Source organism: Stenella coeruleoalba, assembly GCF_951394435.1.
Source record: "Stenella coeruleoalba genome assembly, chromosome: 14".
NCBI lineage: Eukaryota > Metazoa > Chordata > Mammalia > Artiodactyla > Delphinidae > Stenella > Stenella coeruleoalba.
In genome coordinates this window covers 47,809,228-47,831,924 of record NC_137160.1, presented here as the reverse complement: position 1 = coordinate 47,831,924, position 22,697 = coordinate 47,809,228, and the positions used below count along the sequence as shown (strand labels likewise).

Genomic DNA, 22,697 nt, shown 5'->3' with positions numbered 1-22,697 from the left:
GATTGATGGATTTATGTTCAAATAGAAAATTTCCACTGAGGAAAAAATTATTTTAAAATGTTTTAGTCTTTTTATTGTTGTTAGAAATGGCAAGTCATGGTTATACATTTTAAATATTTGTAAGGAAATTATTTTGATTGTTCTAGGCTCCCTGCAACTTTCAAGACAGCCAGCAACTAGTATTCTACGAGAGCTTTGCGTGGGTAGAAGTTGCCTTATGCAAGAATTTTCGTTCCTGTAGAAGGGGATATATATGTGTATGTGTGTGAAGGTATATAGATACCTCCTTCGTAGTAATGTTGTGAGGAATCCTCATAAGGCCTATCGTAGCCTTGTTCAGGATACGACGGTTGCTGATAACCGTAATCATTATGACCTACATCAATTCGACAAGAGACAGGAAGAAACGTTAATGGCCACTGAGTGAAAACCCTAAATATATTTAAACTTTCAGATAAAATTGAAAAAAAGAAAAAGAAATGGAAATACATAAAAAATAATTTCAATTGCATTAGCCAAATATTTACCAAATGTGATTGTTTTCATATTGAGATAACGTGCAAATTTTTTTTTAAGCAAAAAACAGTTTTAGAAACATTACACTTAGTCTTAACTCTGACAATCCTCATCAAGGAGGGAAAAAAAAACTTTATCTTCAATTAAAAAAAAAAGAATGAAAGCATTTAGGACTTTCACATGTAAATAACTTGAATTAAATTAGAACGAACAAAGGAAGCAATTATATTTTGTCAAACACCTGTTCTGCTGGTCGCCAATTCCACGGCATATGCTAAAACAATGCAAAATATAAAAGAGCTCCATAAGTTTTTTTCCCCTAAAAGAAACTGCAACAAATTTTTCACATTTTCTATTAACTTGCTTAAAGTATATGTATCTCAAAGTATTTTCAGATGCAAAAATATATTGCTTAATCCTGCCATTCTAGGAGCCTTTAGAAAATATTTCTAGAGTATCATAAACATACACCTTCATAAAATTAATACTGTGTTAAGTGCTAGAGTACACCTTTAATTTTAAGGCACGATAAATTTACACCTGCAAGATGACCAGACTTTTAATGAAATCAATACTCTAGTCCTTTTAACTAAGCTGCTCAAAGAAATCGCAGGAAGTAACTTTTCAGTTAGGTAAAATCTACACTAAATTTTAGAAAAATACCTAATTAAGTAAGGAGGAATATAGTTATGAATAAATGTAATACTCATTGCTCTAGTATTCCAATGTTCCCAAACCACTTCATAAATATCTACATTATGGATTGGCAAACTATGGTCTGCAGTCTAAACACAGCCAGTGGCCTGTTTTTGTAAAGAAAGTTTCACTGGAACAGTCATATCCATTCATATATTCTATAGCTGTTTTCATGCTACCACAAGAGTTCAGTAGTTTAGACTGCGACCACATGATTTGCAAAGACGAAAATATTTATTTCCTGGCCCTTTACAGAAAAAAGTTTGCCAACCCCTAATCTACATATTTATTGACATAGTATCTAAACATAATAACAAAATATCCAATGCTGTTTAAGAAAATTAATTGTTGTTATAAATGGAATACTCTATATAAATGTCAGACAAATATACTAATACACAGCTATGCAAAAATGATACCACTGAAATTTTAAAATTCCATTATGTAATAAAATGAATTATTTATAGCAACCTTAAAGTTCTGCTATTTACAAAAATAACATCTCTATTTTGAATAGAAAGTTCATATTTATAACAATACAAATTTCACATTTCAGGAAATATTCAGGACCAAAATAACAGTGTTAAATTCAACTCAATTACTTAAAATGTATTTTTAAAATAAAACAAAACAATCATTTATTTTCAGCAGACTTCCTAATGTATAATATTTAACAACCTAGAGTTCATTTCTTTAAAATATCTATAGTCTATAAATGTAACTGAAGTTTTTCATTAAAAAAAAACTTAATATAATGTCTACATGTGAAAGGAAAAAGAAAAAAAACCCCAACATTCTAAATAATTCAGGGCAAGTAAAACATTAAAAAACAATGTTGTCTTCTAACCAGAATTATCCATACATATCACTGCCACTAACAGAGATTTTGTGTGCAAAATTCTACAGGTGTTTGTTCTGCTTGTGTAAGCAGAATCTTTGCAGGAAAAAACCAACATCCCTATACCACTTATGCTTTATACACTGATAAAAAGTGGTGGACAAAATTATTTTTTAAATACATCAAATTATATCTTCGTGCTAGCTTACATTAGCTTCTAGTCAAATGGTCCCAACACTTTAGCTTGAAGTTCTTAGTTTGCCCAAGTTTTCTGTTAAGCAGTTTACCTTAAATACATCAAGGGAGCTTAATATAAATGAAGATTTTGGCAAGTCCTTCCAAACAAGAAAAATCTAACCACCTCTATATGATCAATTTTATTTGTTTGTATTATTTTTTCTTCAACATTGTATCATAAAGTTTTCAAACATACAGGAAAACAAAGAACTGTATGATGAAAGCCTGCTTGTGTGCTTGTGTTACTACTAAGCACAGTACATCTTTTACTGACCACTTTTTCACAAGCCACTTTCCCACTAAAAAATAAACATACCATTAAACTAAGTAACTAAAGTTAAAATCTGGTTTCCAAATGCCTTTCTATTCTACTAACTATATATATATATAAACAGCTATATTATGGATATGATTCAGTCTCTAAAATCTTTCTCAAGTGCAAATGCTAATGTATATAAACATAGTTCTGTTCTTTGAGACATATGCAACATTAACGAACATGATGAAATTTGGAAGAATACTCAAAACTATATTCTCTTCGTATTTATACAATGCATAAAAGTAAACCAGTGGGTGAACTTTACGGTATATGAATTACCTCAAAAAAGCTTTTATTTAAAAAAGTAAATCAGTAACACTTGCTTTGGTTCAAATGAACAATTCCAAATATAAAAGGATCCTCTTTTATATAAGAAAGGATTCCAATGACAGAACATGATTCCTGATGGTACTAATATGGAATAACCAAACAAAATATACTTTAAAATAGATTATAAACGAATGCTACCATTGATGCTTTAGATTACTGCAGTGTTTCTAAATTTGGAAGAAACACATTGTTAGTTTCTTCATTCTGATTAGAATGTTTTGAGTAGCTACCCACATTAATACTGGGCAGGGATAGAAAATGGGAAAGTTAACATTAGGAGAGATTACCATCAGGGTAATATTGCTGGTTCATGCCTTCTGGAGGACCTTGTCCACCATGACTGTACTGGTCCCCATAATAGTCTTCCTGGCCTGAGTACTGCTGTGGTGGGCCTGAAAAACCACAACCAGTCAAGATGTAAATAATTTGTTCTCCAGGTCATTCAAAGGCTTTCCGTCTAATCTGGTGTTATGAGAGATGATTTCTGTAGATTCCCCTCCCATGCTTTGGGGCATTTCAGATACTTTTGACTATTCGTATACACACACATACATAAACACACAGCAACACCACACACCACATTTCACAAAAATTAATGTTAAGACCATACATGCAATATCAAACAATACCAACTCAAAAAAACAAACATTAACTTCCTAAGAGATTCAAACTGGAAGAAAATTAATTTCCTTTTTATTTTGATATTAGAGCAGTTTGAAATAAATTAGGGTTTGTTTCTGATCATATATTTAGTAACTTCTCAAATTTAGTAACTTCTCAAAAATAAAACAGTATTTTCTGCTGTAAATTAGTAAGCTTTCGATATAAAATTTTGACGTAAACTTTTCCCAGAAAAGAATAAATAAAAGAAAGCTATAAACCAGGAAGTTCATATCCACTTTCTGTGACCCTCTGTACCTACTATACCCACTACCTTGTAAGAAAAATAATAAAATATGATTTTTAAAAATCAAGAAACAAAAAGCTCTGACTTTGCCTGTATGAAAAGTTCATTAAAATTTAAAGCCTTTCGACTACTGTTAAAAATTTTCCAAATGGAATCGTACCCTGTTGTGGTGGTCTATAGGGAGGAATCTGTCTCTGTGCCATCATATGATTGCCCTGGTTAACTTGACCCATCATTCCCATAGGTGGCTGCTGGCCTTGGTAATGCTGCCCACCTCCCTGCGGCATATTGTACTGTTGAGAAGGAGGCTGCTGGTGCATCATTGGACCTGAAAACAGACAAAACATTATGCACGTAATTTTTTGCATATAATTTTAACATCTTAAGAGAAATACAAAAATCTTTTATCATATAATCCCTAAACTATATAATTTATTGCAAGATAAACTGACTTCAAGTAATAAAAACAAATCTTTGAACTACAGTTCACACGCCTAAAATAATCTGCAAACAAGGGAAAACAAGTAATCCATGGTAGCTGATTTGAATTCCACTGGAAGAAAACTGTAACAATTTCTAAAAAAAGAGTGGATACAATATATAAACATCCTGAATGTATATATTTTTTTATTATGTACTATATAGTATTTATCTATGCAATCTTTCTAGGAAAGATAGAATCCTTATGCTACATAAGAACATATGCCAAAACAAAGTAAACCACAAAATCACACAGCAAATCAGTAGTCGAACTAACGGAAAGAAATCTAATTTCAGTGTATCCATTTTTTTTTTTCCTTTTTCAATGCCCAGTCATTATATAATGGTAGACAGGGAAACTACAAACACATTTATGAATATACTCCTTATATTGGTGGAATTTCATAAACAATTTTAAAACAAAAATCTAAGGGTCTTCTTTCCTTTTTCCAACTTTAAGATATATAAACTAAAAAGGTCTTCCTGAAATCAAGACTATACAATGCTTCTTAATAAGCTCTAACACACACATACACAATCAAAAACACCTAGGCAGAGAACTACAATAAGCCATAGACTTAGAAATCAGAACTATGCGGTTTCCAAAGTGAGTAATATCGAGGTAGCCCAACGACCACTGCTATAGTGTCACATTGGCAACAGTAAAAATATATCACATGATATAATGAACAATGGCCATAAAGTTCTGTGTTGTCATGTAAACATGTAAGCAGCTCTTCAGAGGTTCCCCAGGCTAAGTTATGGTATGGGGAGCTCATCATTCTACCATTATAACCATTACTATCTGAGAAGTATGTATGAGTCATCCCCCAGTTTACTGCCTAAAGAGCTACATACTCCCCGCCTTTACTGACTTGGGGAAAATTTAAGAAGAAAGTACAAAAGGCAAAGAACTAGAAAACTTTTACAGGCAAAACTGCCCAGATGAGCCAAAAGCTCATTATTTATATAAAAATTCAAAACAAAACATGCCCACCTCTTTAAATATGTTGCTGACCTACAATAGCAGCAACAATGTAAGCAGAAAGAACTCACTCTTCCAGTTTGAAGAACTGGTTATCTAAAGAAGTATTTTATCAGAGCTAACTCTTTTTCTCCTACTTGCCTTCTTCTGTTCTTCTACTTCTTTTCAAATTCCTTTTTCCTTCTAATTTTGTCATAAATATAAACCTTTCAAAGTTTACTCTGGGACTTTGTTTTTCAACAATAAACTCCTAATAGTAGGGATAAGGTGGCTCAGTGGAGAGTGGAGGGGAAGAGAACTTGATACAGAATGCACTTAACACTACCAGACATGCTTTCACATTTATTTAATGTAAATCACTAACAACTACCAAAGGTAAGGATACTAATTGTCAAGTTTTTAGCCAAAGAATCCAAAGATCAAGATCATATAAGCTAATAGATATCAACTGGGAATCAGGCATAACTCAAATTTGACTTCAAAAGCACATTTATTCTACTGTTCTTCACTGCCTCTACTGAAGCTATAGCAAACTTAGTAGTTCAGAAACAAATTATGCAATTTAAAAAGTTCCAAAACACTAACTACTTTAACTGAGGTTACAATTTTTAAAATGTATTTTGTATATAATAAAGTACTGAATACTAGCATTCATAATATAGTAGGCAGCATGACTGGCCATTTATAGAATTCATTTTTAGTAAATGAAGGTTTTGCCTTGTCTTTCTTCTCCATCACTGATTAAAGACCTCTTGTCTTAACAGAAGATAACTATAAAATTAAAGCATATAATATGCACTGGAAGCAAAATTAAAAATAAAGGAGAAAGAAAGCAAAAACACAATAGCTGGGGGAAAATCCCAAAGGATACAATAACAACAAAATTCCAAGCTCTGCTGTAAAGGAGAAAAGTAATTCTAGTTTAAGCCCTAGATAGAAAAGACCATGCCACTTGTGCTTTATCTTTGGGGACTGTCAGCACTTCCAATCCCAAAGAGCTCAATTACCACCCTTCTTTTATTCTCTGTCACTTCTCTCCCTCTAAGGATCCCTGACATCATTCAAGATCAAGCCTAAAACGGCAGAGAATGGAGGAGGAGAGCACTGCTAAAACATGGTACTTTTCATCTTTTCCCTTGAAGCCTTATCCATTAAAAAAAATTTAGACTTCAATTCTGATTGTTTAGGAAGCATATTATTTTTCTTATGATAATGAAATATGCTACACTGGCAAATAAATGTATGTTATCTCTTGAGATACTAATGGAAATGAGAGAGCTAAATCTCAAAAGGTTACCCCCAAAATAAGTTCTAAAAATTTGTGCTACAAAGTGAAGATAATAAGTCTATTAAAATCATTTTCTACAAATAGTGACCTCACACATTACTGTATGCTTAAAGGTTACTCTTTATCTTTTACATAAATCATTCTGATGCTAAGATGAACTAGAAAGTGTGATACAAAGATCCTACTAATGTCTTAATTATAATATGCTTTTGTAAAAGTGTTTTAAAAGGACATGTAACAAATGTACATCACCACATTATTTCTTTCCATTTTGAGTTTCACACCCTAACAGATATTCTATGGAAACAATGTCCTATATCTTAAACAGATGTAAAATATTCCCAAATCACCGTATTTTACATTATTGGAATTCTTTGCTCCAATGAGACAGTTAATACTTAGTTTTGTCTCAAGTTACTTGTTCAAAAAGATAACAATAAGCTTTGCACAGCAACAGAGACCCAAAGCAGCCAAAACTGAACTAAAATAAATTAATTAAAAAAAATAAGCTTCAAATAATCTGTGAAGAATTTAGAACTATATAATTTTTAAAATTCTATATACATATAATATATACATACATGCATATATATTCATATCTTGAGATGCAAACCAATACACTAAAACTCTGTAAATCATACCATTAATCTATGAATTATTTTAAGTAAAGGTTAAAAATGACAGCTAACAGTTAATGAGCACTTATTATGGGCCAGGCATTAAGCTAAGAGCTTTTTTTTCTTGTTGCAGGCTTCAGTAGTTATGGCACATGGGCTCAGTAGTTGTGGCGCACGGGCTTAGTTGCTACGCAGCATGTGGGATTTTCCCGGACCAGGGCTCGAACCCATGTCCCCTGCGTTGGCAGGCGGATTCTTAACCACTGTGCCACCAGGGAAGCCCAAGCTAAGAGCTTTAAGTCTATTATTTATCCTCCTCGAACCCTATGAAACATGTAGTATTGTTATCAACTTCATTTTACAAGTAAGAAAACTTAAGGCATACAAGCATTAAGAACCTTACCTAAAGTTGCATAGCTAGGAAATGGTGGTGAGAACTCTAAAGCCATGCTCTTAACCATTATGTGTACCTCTTCTTCGAAGTCAAATCATACTTCTCCCATGTAATATCTCCCAGGAAAACAGTTCTATGTAACATCATCACTCTAATAATAAAATCCTAGAATACAAGAAGTTTCTTCACTTCATCTATTATCTCTGTTATAGTGACCACGAAACCGCGTAGATAATACCTACTCCAAGCCTATTTTCTTGTTCATGTTTCATCATCTACTGCTCACATTTTACTACTTGTTCCTTAACCATTCAGTCTCAAACTAAACCACTTACAGCTCTCATTTGAATGTATTACTAATGGTTTATTTGCAAGAAAAAAAATCCCTGTATTCCAGTAAATTCAATTAGCTCACCCACCTATTAAATAGCCACTTAAAGCGAACAGGATTCTTTACTTACCAAAAACGTACATCTGTCCTCATCAAGAGTTTCAAGCAGTTCATAATAAGACATTTAGATATAACACCAAGGATAAAAGAACATGAGCCAAGTAACTAAGAAAATCCCAGCAGCTTAGTAAAGTCACTGTTACCTAGTACAAACTTAGCTGAATTTCCTAGAAACCAATGAAGAAATAGAACCATGATAGATTTTATCTAGTAAAAAAGAACAGTTCATTAAGAGATACAAACTTTTTATAACATGAAGTTTTTAGAGAAATCTCATGAAAGTATTAAAAAGTACTGAAACATAATAGTATCAATCAATAACTTCTGTTATTGTTAGTTTCTTCAGTAGCACAGACAATCCTTACATGTACTTCCTTACAGTAATTATTTCTTAAGGCTGTGGTTTTCAATTGTGGGTGATTTTGTCTCCAGGGTACATTCAGTAAAGTTTGGAGCCATTTTTGGTCGTCGCAACTGGTGTGGGGGGTTGCTACTGTCACCTAGTGGGTACAGGACAGAAATACTGCTAAATATCTCACAATGCACAGGACAGGCCCCAACAACAAAGAATTATGCAGCTCAAAATGTCAATAGTGCTGAGTTAAGAAGTCCTGGATTCTCAAGGGCATAATTCTAAATCACAGGCATCTCTACAAACTAGTCTGAGAATTAGATTATGTATTCAGTTTTCTGGTGATTGAAAATTGGAAAAGGGATGTGTTGTGGCTTAATAAATCCAGCAAAGTAAAAAGCTAGGCAATCTCTTAGCCAACTTCTCTTAATAGTTTCAACTATACTATACAATATTAATTCGAAAACAAAGTCACTGTTAAACATCTATTGTAGAATGAAAGGCATTCCAGAAGCTCTAGATTTATGGGACACAAGTGACAATCTGTTGTGAAAGTAAGGTCCTATCTTGTCCAAGTAGAAAGCCATGGAGATGGGCTATATTAGAACATATAGCTTTGTGTCACTTAGCATGAAAGCTGAAAAGTTATGAACCATCAGGTACAGAAGAAATGATCCTGCCTAGAAAAAACTTCTGAGGGAATGGACTGTAAGTAAGTATGAACTTGGAATGTTTGTAAAACGTAATTTCTAAAATTTACCCCCAGAGACTCTGATTTAGCAGGTATGGGGTGGAGCAGACAAATCTTGTTTTAACAACTACCCTAGATGATTCTGATCCCGGTAGTCTTAGGATCACACGTTGAGACAGAGGTGTAATGGAAAAAAAGTAACCAATTGTCCCCTTTTACCATAAAAGCAACCAGATTATAGTTCATGCAAAATGGTTAAACTGGATTAGAACTGCATCCCATAAGGGCACCTAGGATGTTAGCTATAAAATGAATCCCAAGGAGTAAATGTTACAAATACATCAAAACCCAGTGAATGATACACTTAAGATTGGTGCACTTCATTGCATGTAAATATTACCTAAAGAAAAAACTATTAAAAGAAAAAAGAAAAAATTTTAAACGTTGAGCTCTAATGATATGCAGACTAAAGTATTCATGGGTAAAGTGTACTAACATCTGCAAGTTACCCTGAAATGCATTCTGAAAAAGAATAAAGCTAAAGCTTTATTAAAGAATTATTAAATTATTAAAGAATAAAGCTAAAGCTTTATTAAAGCTTTACCTAAAGCTCCTGATGCTATTAATGGATGAGTAGATGGATGGACAGATAGTTAAAAAATAATTCAACTAGAAAACGGGCAAAAGACATGAAGAGACATTTCACTGAAGAGGATATAGAGATGGCAAATAAGCACATGAAAAGATGTCCAGTAACAGTAGCCATTGGGGAGATGCAAATTAGGACCACAATGAGATGTAGTCTACTACACATTTTTAGAACAGCTAAGATAAAAAAGAAAAAAACTGACAATACCAAATGCTGGCAAGGACTTGGAAAAAGCAGATCTCTCACACATTGCTGGTGGGATGGTAAAATGGTAGTTACTTTGGTGATCACTTCGGCAGTTTCTAAAGAAACTGAATATATAACTTATCATATGACCCAGCAATAGCACTCCTGGTTATTTATCCCAGAAAAATGAAAACTAATGTCCAAACAAAAACATTATCATGTACACGACTGTTCAGAGCATCTTTATTTGTAAAAGCCAAAAACTAGAAACTGAAATGTCCCTCAACAGATGAATGGTTAAACAAACTGTGGTACAGCCATAACATGGAATACTACTCCGCAACAAAAAGGAATGAACAACTGATACATGCAACAAGTTGAATAAATATTAATCATGCTGAGTAAAAAAAGCCAATCTCAAAAGGCTGCACACTGCATGATACCATTTATGTAGCATTCTGAAAATGACAAAATAATAGAAATGGAGAGAAGAGCAACAGTGGTTGCCAGGGCTTAAAGATGATTGAAAGGAGGATACACAGGATCTCTCTATATTACCTCTGCAACTTCCTGTAAACCTACAATTATTTCAAAATAAAAAATGAGTCATAATGAAACTAAGTTTATAATCTGTTGAATAGAAATTCATCTGGATTCTGTCTCCCAAACCTGAAAGGTTTTGGTATAACTGACAACCATCTGTTTTCTCTGACAGTACCTGACAGGTTCCTTCTTTGGTTCATTCATGGAATGACAGCCAATGGATGACAATACAACAGACAAGGATGCTAGTTTTCTAATTTGTTACAGCAGCAGGAAATCTAGCTAATCTATCAGTTAACAAATAGGATAAAATAGTGAACAAAAACATGACACAGTTCCTGAATTCATAGAACTTAAAGAGTCTAGGGAAAAATAATTAAACAGATATTTACAAATAATTATGTAATTACAGGTACTCAAACTGTTGCTACAAAGAGCCTAAGTACAGGTTACTTACTATCCATAAGTGGACTGTACCCTGTCTGTGGAGTAATTTAAAACTTATAGTGCAAGATTATATAGGTGATTTTATTTTATGCTCTATGCTTTTCCTTCTTTTCCAAATTTTTCATACTAAATATTTTATAACCAGAAAAATGTCATCAGTGGGGGAAAGATTACAATCTTGAAAAACCCATCCAATATAGGAATAATGATCAAATGTTTAAACAAAGCATCTAGTCTGAACTACAATGTAATGGTTGTGTATACCTAAACTGTAACAAAAAGAAACTTGCAATATTACCAATGTTGATTTACCAATTTTTTTTTTTTTCCTCCGTACACGGGCCTCTCACTGTTGTGGCCTCTCTAGTTGTGGAGCACAGGCTCCGGACGCGCAGGCTCAGTGGCCATGGCTCACGGGTCCAGCCGCTCCAGGGCATGTGGGATCTTCCCGGACCGGGGCACGAACCCACATCCCCTGCATCGGCAGGCGGACTCTCAACCACTGCGCCACCAGGGAAGCCCAATTTACCAATTTTTACAGTGAAGAAAGATGAGCGTATGCACAGTTCTCACTCACTCAAATCCACTATGGAGATACACATGATATTTCTATGGAATAAAATGTTTGAAATAATTCTTTCATTTGTAGATATTCTATGTTGTACTTGAAATTCAGTATAATATCACAGTGCTTTTTTATGTTGAAGATTTACTAAATTTATTAAACTGAGGATTCCTAAAGCTCCTGAACCTGGTTGGCGGGAGCTTTGAATCATGCCCAGAGGGACCAGAGACTGGAGACTGAGATAGACACCGTGAGCAATCAATCAATCAATCAATCAATCAGATCTACATAATGGAGCCCCAATATAAACTCTGAACATTGATGGAGGTTCAGGTGAATTCCCCTGGTTACCAATACTCTGTGTGTCACACGCTGGACCAGGAGAGCAAAGCATCCTGACTGCATGAGGAAAGAAACTCTGCATTCATACGTCTTCTGGATTCTTCCCCTGGCTGACGTTAATCTGTATCCTTTCACTGTAATAAATCATAACTCTAAGTATAACAACTTTTAGTGAGTTCTGTGAGCCTTTCCAGCAAATCACTGAACTTGAGAGTAGTTTTGGGAACCCTAGACTTGTAACTGGTGTCAGATATGAAGCCAACCTTGGGGACTGTTCCCGGTAACTCTGCAGTGGGCTAGGCTCTGAGGTGACAGAAGTCTTGGGGACTTTGACCTCAAACTCCTCCCAGCAGCTCAAATACATTGCTCCTGCAATTGTTCCTTTCCTCACTCTCTTGCAGCATCAATTCCCCTCTCTCCAATGGATCATTCCTATCAGTATACAAACATGATTTAGTATCTTCCCATCTTTAGTTCAAAAAGATGCTAGCTCCAAACTGTCATGATGTAACTGATGATTCGGAGCTAGCATCTTTTCTATAGCTTGGCAAATTGGCATATTCCTTTTTAAGTATAGACCAACTTCCAGGGCTTCCCTGGTGGCGCAGTAGTTCAGAACCCACCTGCCAATGCAGGGGACAAGGGTTCGATCCCTGGTCCCGGAAGATCCCACATGCTGCAGAACATCTAAGCCCATGCACCACAACTACCGAGCCTGCGACTAGAGCCTGTGAGTCACAACTACTGAGCCCACGTGCTGCAACTACTGAAGGCCACGTGCCTAGAGCCTGTGCTCCATAACCAGAGAAGCCACCACAATGAGAAGCCTGTGCACCACAACGAAGAGTAGTCCCTGCCCGCTGCAACTAGAAAAAGCCCGCATGCAGCAACGAAGACCCAATGCAGCCAAAAATAAATAAATTTTTAAAAAAGAGTGCAGATCAACTTCCAACGTTTTATCCTTTGCGCTTTCAATGTTATGAAATGTCTCCAAGACTTTCCTTAATACAAAATATTTTGCTAGTCTCGCTTTCTCTGGGACATCTTCGTTCTTTCATCACAGCCAGTTTCCTCATTTACATCAGCAAGTTCACCTTCACTGAGGACCTGCAATGCAGATCTAGAGTCTCTCAAATGGCAGCAGTGTCAACATTCCCAAGGTCAGCAATTCCTTCTCTAATTCTACTTACAAAGGACTTGGATTTATTTCCCGCAGTATTACTTTTCATTTCTTTGTTAGACTTTTACCTTTGCTGGCCAAGGCCCTCTTTGAATTATCTATTTTTATAAAATAACATGTATCTCTGGGAGCCAAGGAAGCAACACAACTCCATGCTTTGCTGTTATGTGCATAACTGATGGATGCACAGTGATCAATCACTGACAGAATCTGAAAGTGACGTGAATGGTCATCGATCATGACAATCATAAATACAGTGATTTGTGGACTGAGGAGACAGCAGCCAAGTTTGTGCTTTATGCAACTCCTCACAGTTAATACACCATGGTAAGTGAACTCTGAACCATGTTGTTCGACAACAGGTGTTATTTAACTAAATTGTGGTAACAGAAGTTCATGCATATCAGAACTTTGCAACAGCAGGCCTGCCTGTATTTCCAAAGGATGTGTTTCCTCATGCATGGAATGAGGATAATAACAGTAGCTACTAACCCAAAGATGTGTACAGCTCTGATCAGATAATAAACCACTGTATAATAAGAGTAAATATAACAATCCTGGCTATGGTAATACATACTTTTTGCCCTTCATATTTACAATAATAAAGGTACTGAAAGAAAAATTTCCCACTACTCTAATGCCAAGCCTCTAGATCAGATCATTATCACTTGCAACTTATTAGCTAAATGAATCAAAACTTTCTTAATACTACTCAAACAAAATTAAAGCCAGAAATAAATTAGATCTTATGGTTAAAAAAGACAATAGCCAATAAACTGATCTTGAGTTTTTATTACAAAAAAAAAAACTACCTTGTTTATTCTAACTGATTTTATGTAAACAATACAATTACCGAATTAGGATTTTTAAATGCTATGATCTCACTTAATCTTACTTAAAGAAATTGAGTGAGTGAGTCAAAGATCCCACACACGGTAATCTATGGGGCCAAGACTTGGATCCAAGTCTGAAGAATTATATACCATACCCGGAACTTGTGAAATACATGCTTTAACACAAATATAACACTTTGTGAAAATCCTTATATTTGAATATGGAATAAGTAAGTAAAATGATGTTAAATGTGGAAAGCGATAATCACTAATGCCTGGGAATGAAAACTGCTGATTCTACCAAATGCTATCTGTTGGTCCAGAAAGCCTTACTATTCCAATTTGACTTTTAAAGAAACATCTTTAAGGCACTAACTCTGTCTTTCCGGGTTATCATATAACATCTGGTTTCAGTTCCTATTCACTGAAGAGACAGATTTGTATGCCTACCCTCAGGTTTTGTTCTAGGCACCAGAACAAAACAGTGTGAACAAAAGAGGCAAACTTCTCCCTTTCTGGAGCTTTCTGAATTCCAGTGGAGCTTATGCTCTCTCTCCATGAGTGAGTAGATCCAATACGTAAGAAGACAGTGATTCACTCTGAACACAGGTCTTACTCCTAAAGTTCAAAGTGATGGTCACTGAACTTTATCTGGATAACAGTGAGAATAACATGGAAAGTTTGTTGGATTGACTATTTACAATATTTTCCTAGCAATTTAAGAAAGAAATTAACATTAAAAACTTGTTAAACCTTTCACCTAAAAGCAGTAGTCCTCATAAGAAAACTTAGAGGGAAATATTCTGCTAAAATAATAAACCTAAATGCTGAATTAAAAAATATTTCAGTTTTCTCAATTCACAGATATGTATAAAACCACAACTAAAAAAAATAAATAAAACTACAACTAAAAGTAGGCACCAATTACAATGCCACTGTCATCTAAACTCATTTTTCTTTTAAAGCTAAAAAAATAGTAACTTGAAATTTGTATAATGACCATGAACATAGTAATATATAATCAGTAAATTTAATAGGGCCAACTTTTTGAGCAGCTTTTTGAAATGATATGTTTTGTGTGGTAGGTCTACATGTTTTTATTATATTAGCCTTTGTATTAATATGTTTTTTTTTAATTTTTCACATAGGGAATACAGTCAATAATATTTAACAATTTTGTTCAATGACAGTTGGTAACTAGACTTATCGTGGTGATCATTTCATAATGTGTAAAAATATCGAATCATGATGTTGTACACCTGAAACTAATATTGTATGTTAATTATAACTCAATAAAAGAAAAATAATTTTAGTTAAAAAAAATAGAAAGACTAGTTGGTCCCTATGTTTTGAACAAAAAATTCCTATAAACACTTCAAGTCCTTTCTCCAAAAACAGTTAACTATTTTCTGCATACACACTGCTGCATGCATTATTTTTTCTTCTTCAGATCTTATAATGTCATATCAAACCATGCTGCAGCAACATCATTTTTGCGCACATCCTACCTTTCCTTAACTGTAGTTTCTAAGAAGTGTACCATAACTACGGTGGTTGCTGTAAAGAATCACTATCAATTTTTCTGCTTTTTCCTGGTAACCAAACTGTACAGAGAAACATCTGAACCCCCTTCTGATCTAGCACTGACTGGATCTTGCTGTTGTTTTGAACCTTTAATTGATAGAATAAAAAAAAAAAAATACTCCACCATGGGCACTGAACAACTTTTGCGGGGAAAAATGGAGCAAGTGCCAGTTTTGTGAAGCTGCATCCATTGACAATTTGTTCTATTATCTCCCTTTGTTTCCGGTGTATTTTATCTAAATTACAGAAAATATCTTTATTAATATTTTAAAATTACAATATATTATTTCATCAAAAATCATGATCAACAGATTAACTTCCTTTTTCTGGGTGTACTCTGGTGATGTGTTTTTCATAAGCAAAATCTAGAAAATTTTATTGCAAATACATTTAATTCTATCTTAGACTCTTAACCTCACTGCATTTAGTAACTGAAATAGCTTTAGGCTGGCAACAGGCCAAATGTTTTCCCAGGCAATTAGCAGAACAGAGCGCCACTTACTGGTTTTTAGTTATTATTCACAAGAATACTTAAAAGAGAAACATGATAACAATTTCATTCTCTGAGGCTGGTAATAAACTTTAATAGACTTCACACCACTCTAAGAATATAAGAATACAGCAGCACCTCCACTGAACATTCTAATAACAAATTATGTTAAAATTACCTTTAATGCTGAAACACAGCATCAGAAAATATTAAATCAAGGGAAATTCATAGAAATTAATATATTCTTCACAAGTAAAATGAACCACAGATGTTTTTTAAGGAGTGTACTTACAAAGATAAAATTGTATTTTCTCAGTTTTCTAGCTCTAACCAAATGTTTGGTTATTCATTGATTAGCTTAAAAATCCAAAAATATAAAATCTCAAACTGTCCAAAGACATAAAAATAAATAAGCTTAAAAAGCTAAATTGAGCATTTTAATTTCTAAATGTAAAAGGAAAAAATTATTTTAAGTTGGTTTCAAACTTGATGTTCCTTTTCTATGGGTATTATTGTTCCTCACTTCAAACTTGTAATTTTGCAAATCAGCTAACATTTTGAAAAAACTGTTCGATTTTCGAAGGCTAATGGAGCATCCTAGTCAAGAATTTTATAAAGCTTACTTACCTTGGTTTGGTTGAATATTCATATTTGGTCTGGGGCCATAGTTTCCCATTGGCTGCCCTTGACTCATGGTCATCTGGTTCTGTACCGGCATGCTCTGGGACGATGGCACGGAATGGCTGTAACCTCCCATGGACCCGTGGCTACTTGAAGGCATATTCATGGAACTGTTTGTCATATTGAGTTGATTGGGCCCAGGTCCCTGCATAGGCATATGGTTAGGCCCTTTGAAGAAAAGTGATCAGAACCAAAATATGAAAGTTAAACAGATGACCTATACAAAAGTACCTTAAAAAGCTTATTTATTTTTTTGCATTAATGTAACAAGAACACAAACAATAACTTGAGTATTTAATCAATAGCAAACAAAGTAAATGCTTTACATGAATGATAGCAAATACTGTGAGGTAGACATTATTATCGTTTTACAGATTAAGAAACTGTTGCTTTTGAAAAGCCAGGAACATCCTGGAAAAAAAAAAAAAGAGTAATGAAGGAGGACTTGCTTTGTAAGAGACCAAAACATATAAAGCTGAATTAAAACTATGTAGCATTAACACATAAATGCAGATCAATAAACCTAGAGCACAGTCTGAAAGTGACCAAAATGCACAATTTGGTAAATAACAATGGCGCTGAACGTTAAGTATCAATGAGCAGAAGAAAAGATAATTCAATAAATGATGTTTAACAACTGAGTAGATAATCTGGAAAAATACAGGTTGGGTCCCTACCACATTCCTTCTACCAAAACTAAGTCCAGATGAATAAAAAAATTAAACATTAAAAAAGAAGAAAAAGCAAAGAAATCATAACAGAGTATTGCAAAACAGAGAATTTTAAAAATAATCTTGGACTGTAAGGGCCTTTTTAAGTATGCCAAAAAACCCAGAACCATGAAAGATTTATAAAGTAGAGTACATAAAAATAAAACATTTGCATATGACCAACAAAACAAAATTAAGTAATAAAAAGATAAACTGGGAAAAAATTATTTATAAGAAATATCACAGACCAAACTACTTACTTAACATATAAAGCAAGTAAAAGACCACCAGCAGTAAAGGGCCAAGTATATGAATGATCACTTCACAAGAAAACTACAAAAGGGGTCATAAAACATGAGAAAATTGCTTGCTTTATTTAATATAATAAAAAGGCAAATTAAAACTATGAGATCCATTTTTCACCTATTAGATTTACAAAGATCAAAAGTTTTGTTCCAATTATATTATGAAGAAGCACTTTCATACTTTGTTGAGAGAATATAAATGTATAAATAAATCTACTATAAATTGGTCTACTATTTTTATGTAGACCAATATGGTAATAACTACCATATTTTAAAATACATATACCTTTAGGGCTTCCCTGGTGGCGCAGTGCAGGGGAAGTGGTGCTAATGCAGGGGACACGGGTTTGAGCCCTGGTCCAGGAAGATCCCACATGCCTCGGAGCAACTAAGCCCATGCACCATAACTACTGAGCCTGCATGCCACAACTACTGAGCCCGCGTGTCACAACTACTGAAGCCCGCGCGCCTAAAGCCCGTGCTCCGCGACAAGAGAAGCCACCACAATGAGAAGCCCTCACACACCGAAACGAAGAGTAGCCCCCTGAAACTAAAGAAAGCCTGCATGCAGCAACAAGGACCCAACGCAGCCATAAATGAATGAATGAATGAATGAATGAATGAATAAAAATAAAATGCATGTACCTTTAACCTAGCAATTTCAGTTCTAGGAACTTATCCTATAAATATACAAGTTTTTGTGTGTGTACATATATGGATGCAAAATTTTTAGTTTATCTGTTTACTTATTTATTTATATTTTACAGGCATAGTCACAAGAGCATAATTTTTAACACCAAAAGACTAGAAATAACCTATATTTCTATCAGAAGGGAACTGTCCAAGTAAATTAAGAGGCATCCATCAAAAAGAATGTAATGCAGTCATCAAAAGGAATGAGGCAGCTCTTTATATACCGAGTGGTCTCCAAAATATATGTTTATATACTCATGGTCTCCAAGAGAAACCTTTAAGAGGTTAAAAAATGGTATCTAGTAATATCTACTATATGCTACCATTTGTGTTTTTAAAAAAAGAATAAGAAGAAAGAAAATAGAATGTATACATGCACATGCATATGTTTTTCAAGGATAACTGGGTACCAATGCCTGTCTGGAACAAAGAGTCTGGGTAGGTAGGTAGGGGCTGTATGCGCCTTTTTGTACCTTTTTTATTTTGGTGCCATAGATACATATTATCTATTTTTTCTAATCAATTAATTTTTTTTAAAAGGAACCTAAGACTAAGAGGATATACGAACAAATCAAACAGCATATAAGAAGCACTACAACTTACATTATAAAATATTAAAAACAAAACTAAAATCGGACATTAAAAGCCTAGCTATAAATTTGTGTGCATAAAAAGATTGGCTAAATACTATACAAAACTTATTAAATAAAGACAATATAAGTAACTGGACTTCCAATTTCTCCTACACCTAACTGTAAACTCTCTAACTATAAATTGTTTTAGAAGCTCTATGGTATTCTGGACAATCTAGGTCATAAGTGGTTGAAAATCTCTGGCTCATAAAGAGTATATCTTACTCCAGACAGCCTTACACAAAAACGAAAATGTCACGTTAACAATAATTATATTGCTGCTGCTTGCTTCCTCAGCCTTAGGCTTGAATGTTATCTGGAGAACTTGAGTCAAAATCCTAATTAAAGATACCACCGGGCTTCCCTGGTGGCGCAGTGGTTGGCAGTCCGCCTGCCAATGCAGGGGACATGGGTTCGTGCCCTGGTCTGGGAAGATCCCACATGCCGCGGAGCGGCTGGGCCCGTGAGCCATGGCCGCTGAGCTTGCACGTCCAGAGCCTGTGCTCCGCAACGGGAGAGGCCACAACAGTGAGAGGCCCGTGTACCGCAAAAAAAAAAAAAAAAATGTACCACCATAAAAAGTCACAAAACTCCTCTAACATGCTAACCTGCATTAGCACTACCCCACCAGTTTTAAAAACAATGTGTCCTAATGAGCTAGATGTGGATTAAGCAAGAAGCTTGCTTCTGACCACAACCAGACAAGTAGTTACCTCTTTGTTCCTACCTCCACATGGTAGAGGGCCACTGGGCCATGACCGTGGAAGCCTTGGCAGGAAAGAGAAGGTTGCCACCAAGACACCACAGCCCTCCTACATGACCCATCACACATCAATCTCCTATAAGCCAGGCTATCTGGCCTCTTTTGCTCTGTGCTCTCTTTTGCTTCATTTTTTACACCCATAGTCCCTGGACACCAATGCTACCAACCAACATAATCAGTTAAGACAACACTATCCTAAGGATGCTAATATTACTAATTTAAAAAATAAATTGCTCTGTTATTTTAATTTACTCTCTTTATTGCTATTTGTTTAATACTTTCTTTTTGTTAATGAAAACAACCTTTGTCTTTAGAAAGTAAAAATATGAATTATAGGTATGGGTGTGACTGATGTTACAAAAACAAAATAGTTTAAAGATACTGATACTTTTCAGATTAAAAATTCAAACCAGCAAAAGGTAACTAAATAAGCATCCAATGGTCTCAAGGATATTTTAAGCGGCTCTAAACTTAAAATGGATAAATAGTAAATGGTTCATTATATAAGAAACCTGACACTTTTCAGCTTTTAATTTTGCTTCAATATCAATTTCCATATTTCTACTATACTATAAACATATGTATTCATAAAAATGCATACTCAGTTTCAAAAGACCAATGAGGAAATACTAAATACATGAGCACTTTAGAGCCTGTTTTGTTTTTTCTCCCCATGTGTCTTTTCCAGCAATACTGTTTCTGAGACCAATAAATTTTTAAGTAAATACAAAACTCAGAGAAATGTTACACATTTTCATAAACAGATCTTAATTCTTAAGCCATGGCACAATGCCTTTTTTCCCCCAAAAGCTTCTAAAGCCAGCTGTATTGCATAGTTTCAGACAGACTAAATTTAGCCAGTTCTGTTCATCAGAGGAATGCTGTGTGTCAGCTACATCAAAGCCCAAGGGCAGCCTGATAAACACTGAATACAGGTCACGTAGCTCTGTAGCTAACAAACTCTAAGAGAGCTTGGACTCGGGGGCATTCAAAGCAGTTTTGTCATCAACAATCTAGTATCCCTTGAGCCCCCACGTCGTTTCAGTTGCTAAGCAACTCCGGTGTTAATGTCTTAGAGGAGAAAAACTTACCAGGCATCTGGCCGTTCATCTGGTTCTGCATGTGTGGTGCAGGAGGACCCCCAGCTACCATTCCATCTGAAGGCATGTTGTGTGAGCGTGGAGGTGGGGGAGGGCCGCTCTGATTCATCCCTCCAGGACCCATAGGCATATTCTGTGTGGGTGGCTGAAAGAAGACAGTTTAGTAAAATAAGAAAAACAGTCAGACTAATATACTAAAGATGCATATGGTATAACAGTTGCCTATACTATTCAGTTGAATAGGGACAAAAACACAAATGCATTTCAACTTATTCTAATGCATTTTAATCATGAACTTAACAACAGCATATTTAATATGCTTCACAAGATTCAAAAGACTTCACAAGATTGTTAGCATGAATATATCATCCGACCACCTTAGACCAAAAGAACACCATGATTCAAGTATATTCTACTTTACAGTGAAAGTTAAAAATTATAACATTCTATACAAAAAGAATTCTTATTTATTTATGTATAAGGATTTCTAATGTGCCCACTATTGTTGTTATTTAAATTATGTTTTAAAAATTAAGTCTCCTTTCATTATTAATATACTTGGATATATTTACTATTAATGATGAATTTTACCTGAAAAGATATAGTAACAAAAGACTAAGGACCAGAAGCTTCAAAATGTGATATATTTTATACTGTTTGAGGAGGGGGACTGGTTTTGGAGGGGAAATGTTTTAAACCACAAAGACTCAGCTCAGCCCAACATTTTTGTGCCGACTACTCCTATGGATTGGAAACATTACTGATGGCCTCCAAGGGTACAGAGACAGCTGCCTCAAAAGGATGCCTTTGGCAAATTTCCTAATGAAAGTGTGAAAAAAATCACTGACTAACCTTGAGAGTTCACAAAAGGGCGAAAGGAAAAACACAGATACAAGGTGCTCTATAACACCTGGCTCCCTTCTTGGGAATATTTGGGTAGAGAAAGCACATAGTTTCTTTCCAAACCCCAGTTTTTTAATCCTACAAGAGGATAGGGAAGTATTGTTCTTTACAAATCTATTTCTGCCTTCTTTCTCTACTTGTCTATGTTTTAAACGTAATGTCCATTCCTAGAACTTCAGTCATTCTCTTCCGCCCATATGTTTACTGTGTCTGTACCACCCAGATTTTGCGAACACAATCCTCCCTGGCATACTTACCAGATATACATTGTTCTTTAGACATCACAGTAAACACTCAAATCTCCAACTACCTAATAACCACTAACATTTACAAAATTAACCAAGTACTACTCTAATAGCACTCGTTCCAAATTCATAATCTTAATTTCTTCACTACTAAATCCAATCCAATAATTGCTCATTAAATATTTTCTCTTCAATTCTTATCTTAAATTCTTCATCCAATTCGTATTCTTTAAACACTTTGTTCCATTTTCAAAAAACTTACTAAATATCAACTTAGTGTCACATATCTCACTTTAAATCATCCTTTACCATCCTTCAGTATGGCTGACTTGGCCCTCTTGCTTGAAAATAAAATTCCTTTCTCCTATATCCTTGTCCAGATTTTCTCTTGAAAATTCATGCTCTCACTCTCAATAGGTATCAGTTTTTCATTTTCTTGTGATTCAATTCATGAAACATCAATATGCGTGGTTCCCATCATAACAGACTAGCTTGTACCAAACCAACCCTCTTGCTAATAAAAGTTATAAAATCTAGACAAATGTAGAAACCATCTGAAGGCACTGAAGAGTAATGTACACAGAGAGGAACAAGAGGGGGCTACAACTCTTTAAAGAAGGGAAAAATAGAAAATCAGTCCCATAATCAACTTGGCTTTTCCTTTACTTTGCTGTATAACAGAAAAATAGAGTCCAAGTAGAAAGTGGCAGTCCTACTAGACTGAGAGAAGAGAGAATTTTTGGCT

At 34.7% G+C, this 22,697-nt stretch overlaps 1 protein-coding gene across 4 annotated transcripts in view; it reads right to left on the bottom strand.

Annotated features, from left to right (window-relative positions):
* Positions 1-22,697, bottom strand: part of SS18 (SS18 subunit of BAF chromatin remodeling complex) — a 76,694-nt gene that overhangs the window by 18,125 nt on the left and 35,872 nt on the right. For 2 of the 4 annotated variants that reach the window (XM_079942761.1, XM_079942760.1), the window contains exons 4-8: positions 20,796-20,949; positions 16,548-16,769; positions 4,004-4,171; positions 3,224-3,328; positions 284-376 (exon numbers count right to left, since the gene is read on the bottom strand). In XM_079942761.1, the coding sequence (XP_079798887.1) occupies positions 284-376; positions 3,224-3,328; positions 4,004-4,171; positions 16,548-16,769; positions 20,796-20,949 (742 nt within the window). The remainder of the gene's footprint in view (positions 1-283; positions 377-3,223; positions 3,329-4,003; positions 4,172-16,547; positions 16,770-20,795; positions 20,950-22,697) is intronic. The other 2 variants (XM_079942762.1, XM_079942763.1) reach the window with 2 other exon arrangements.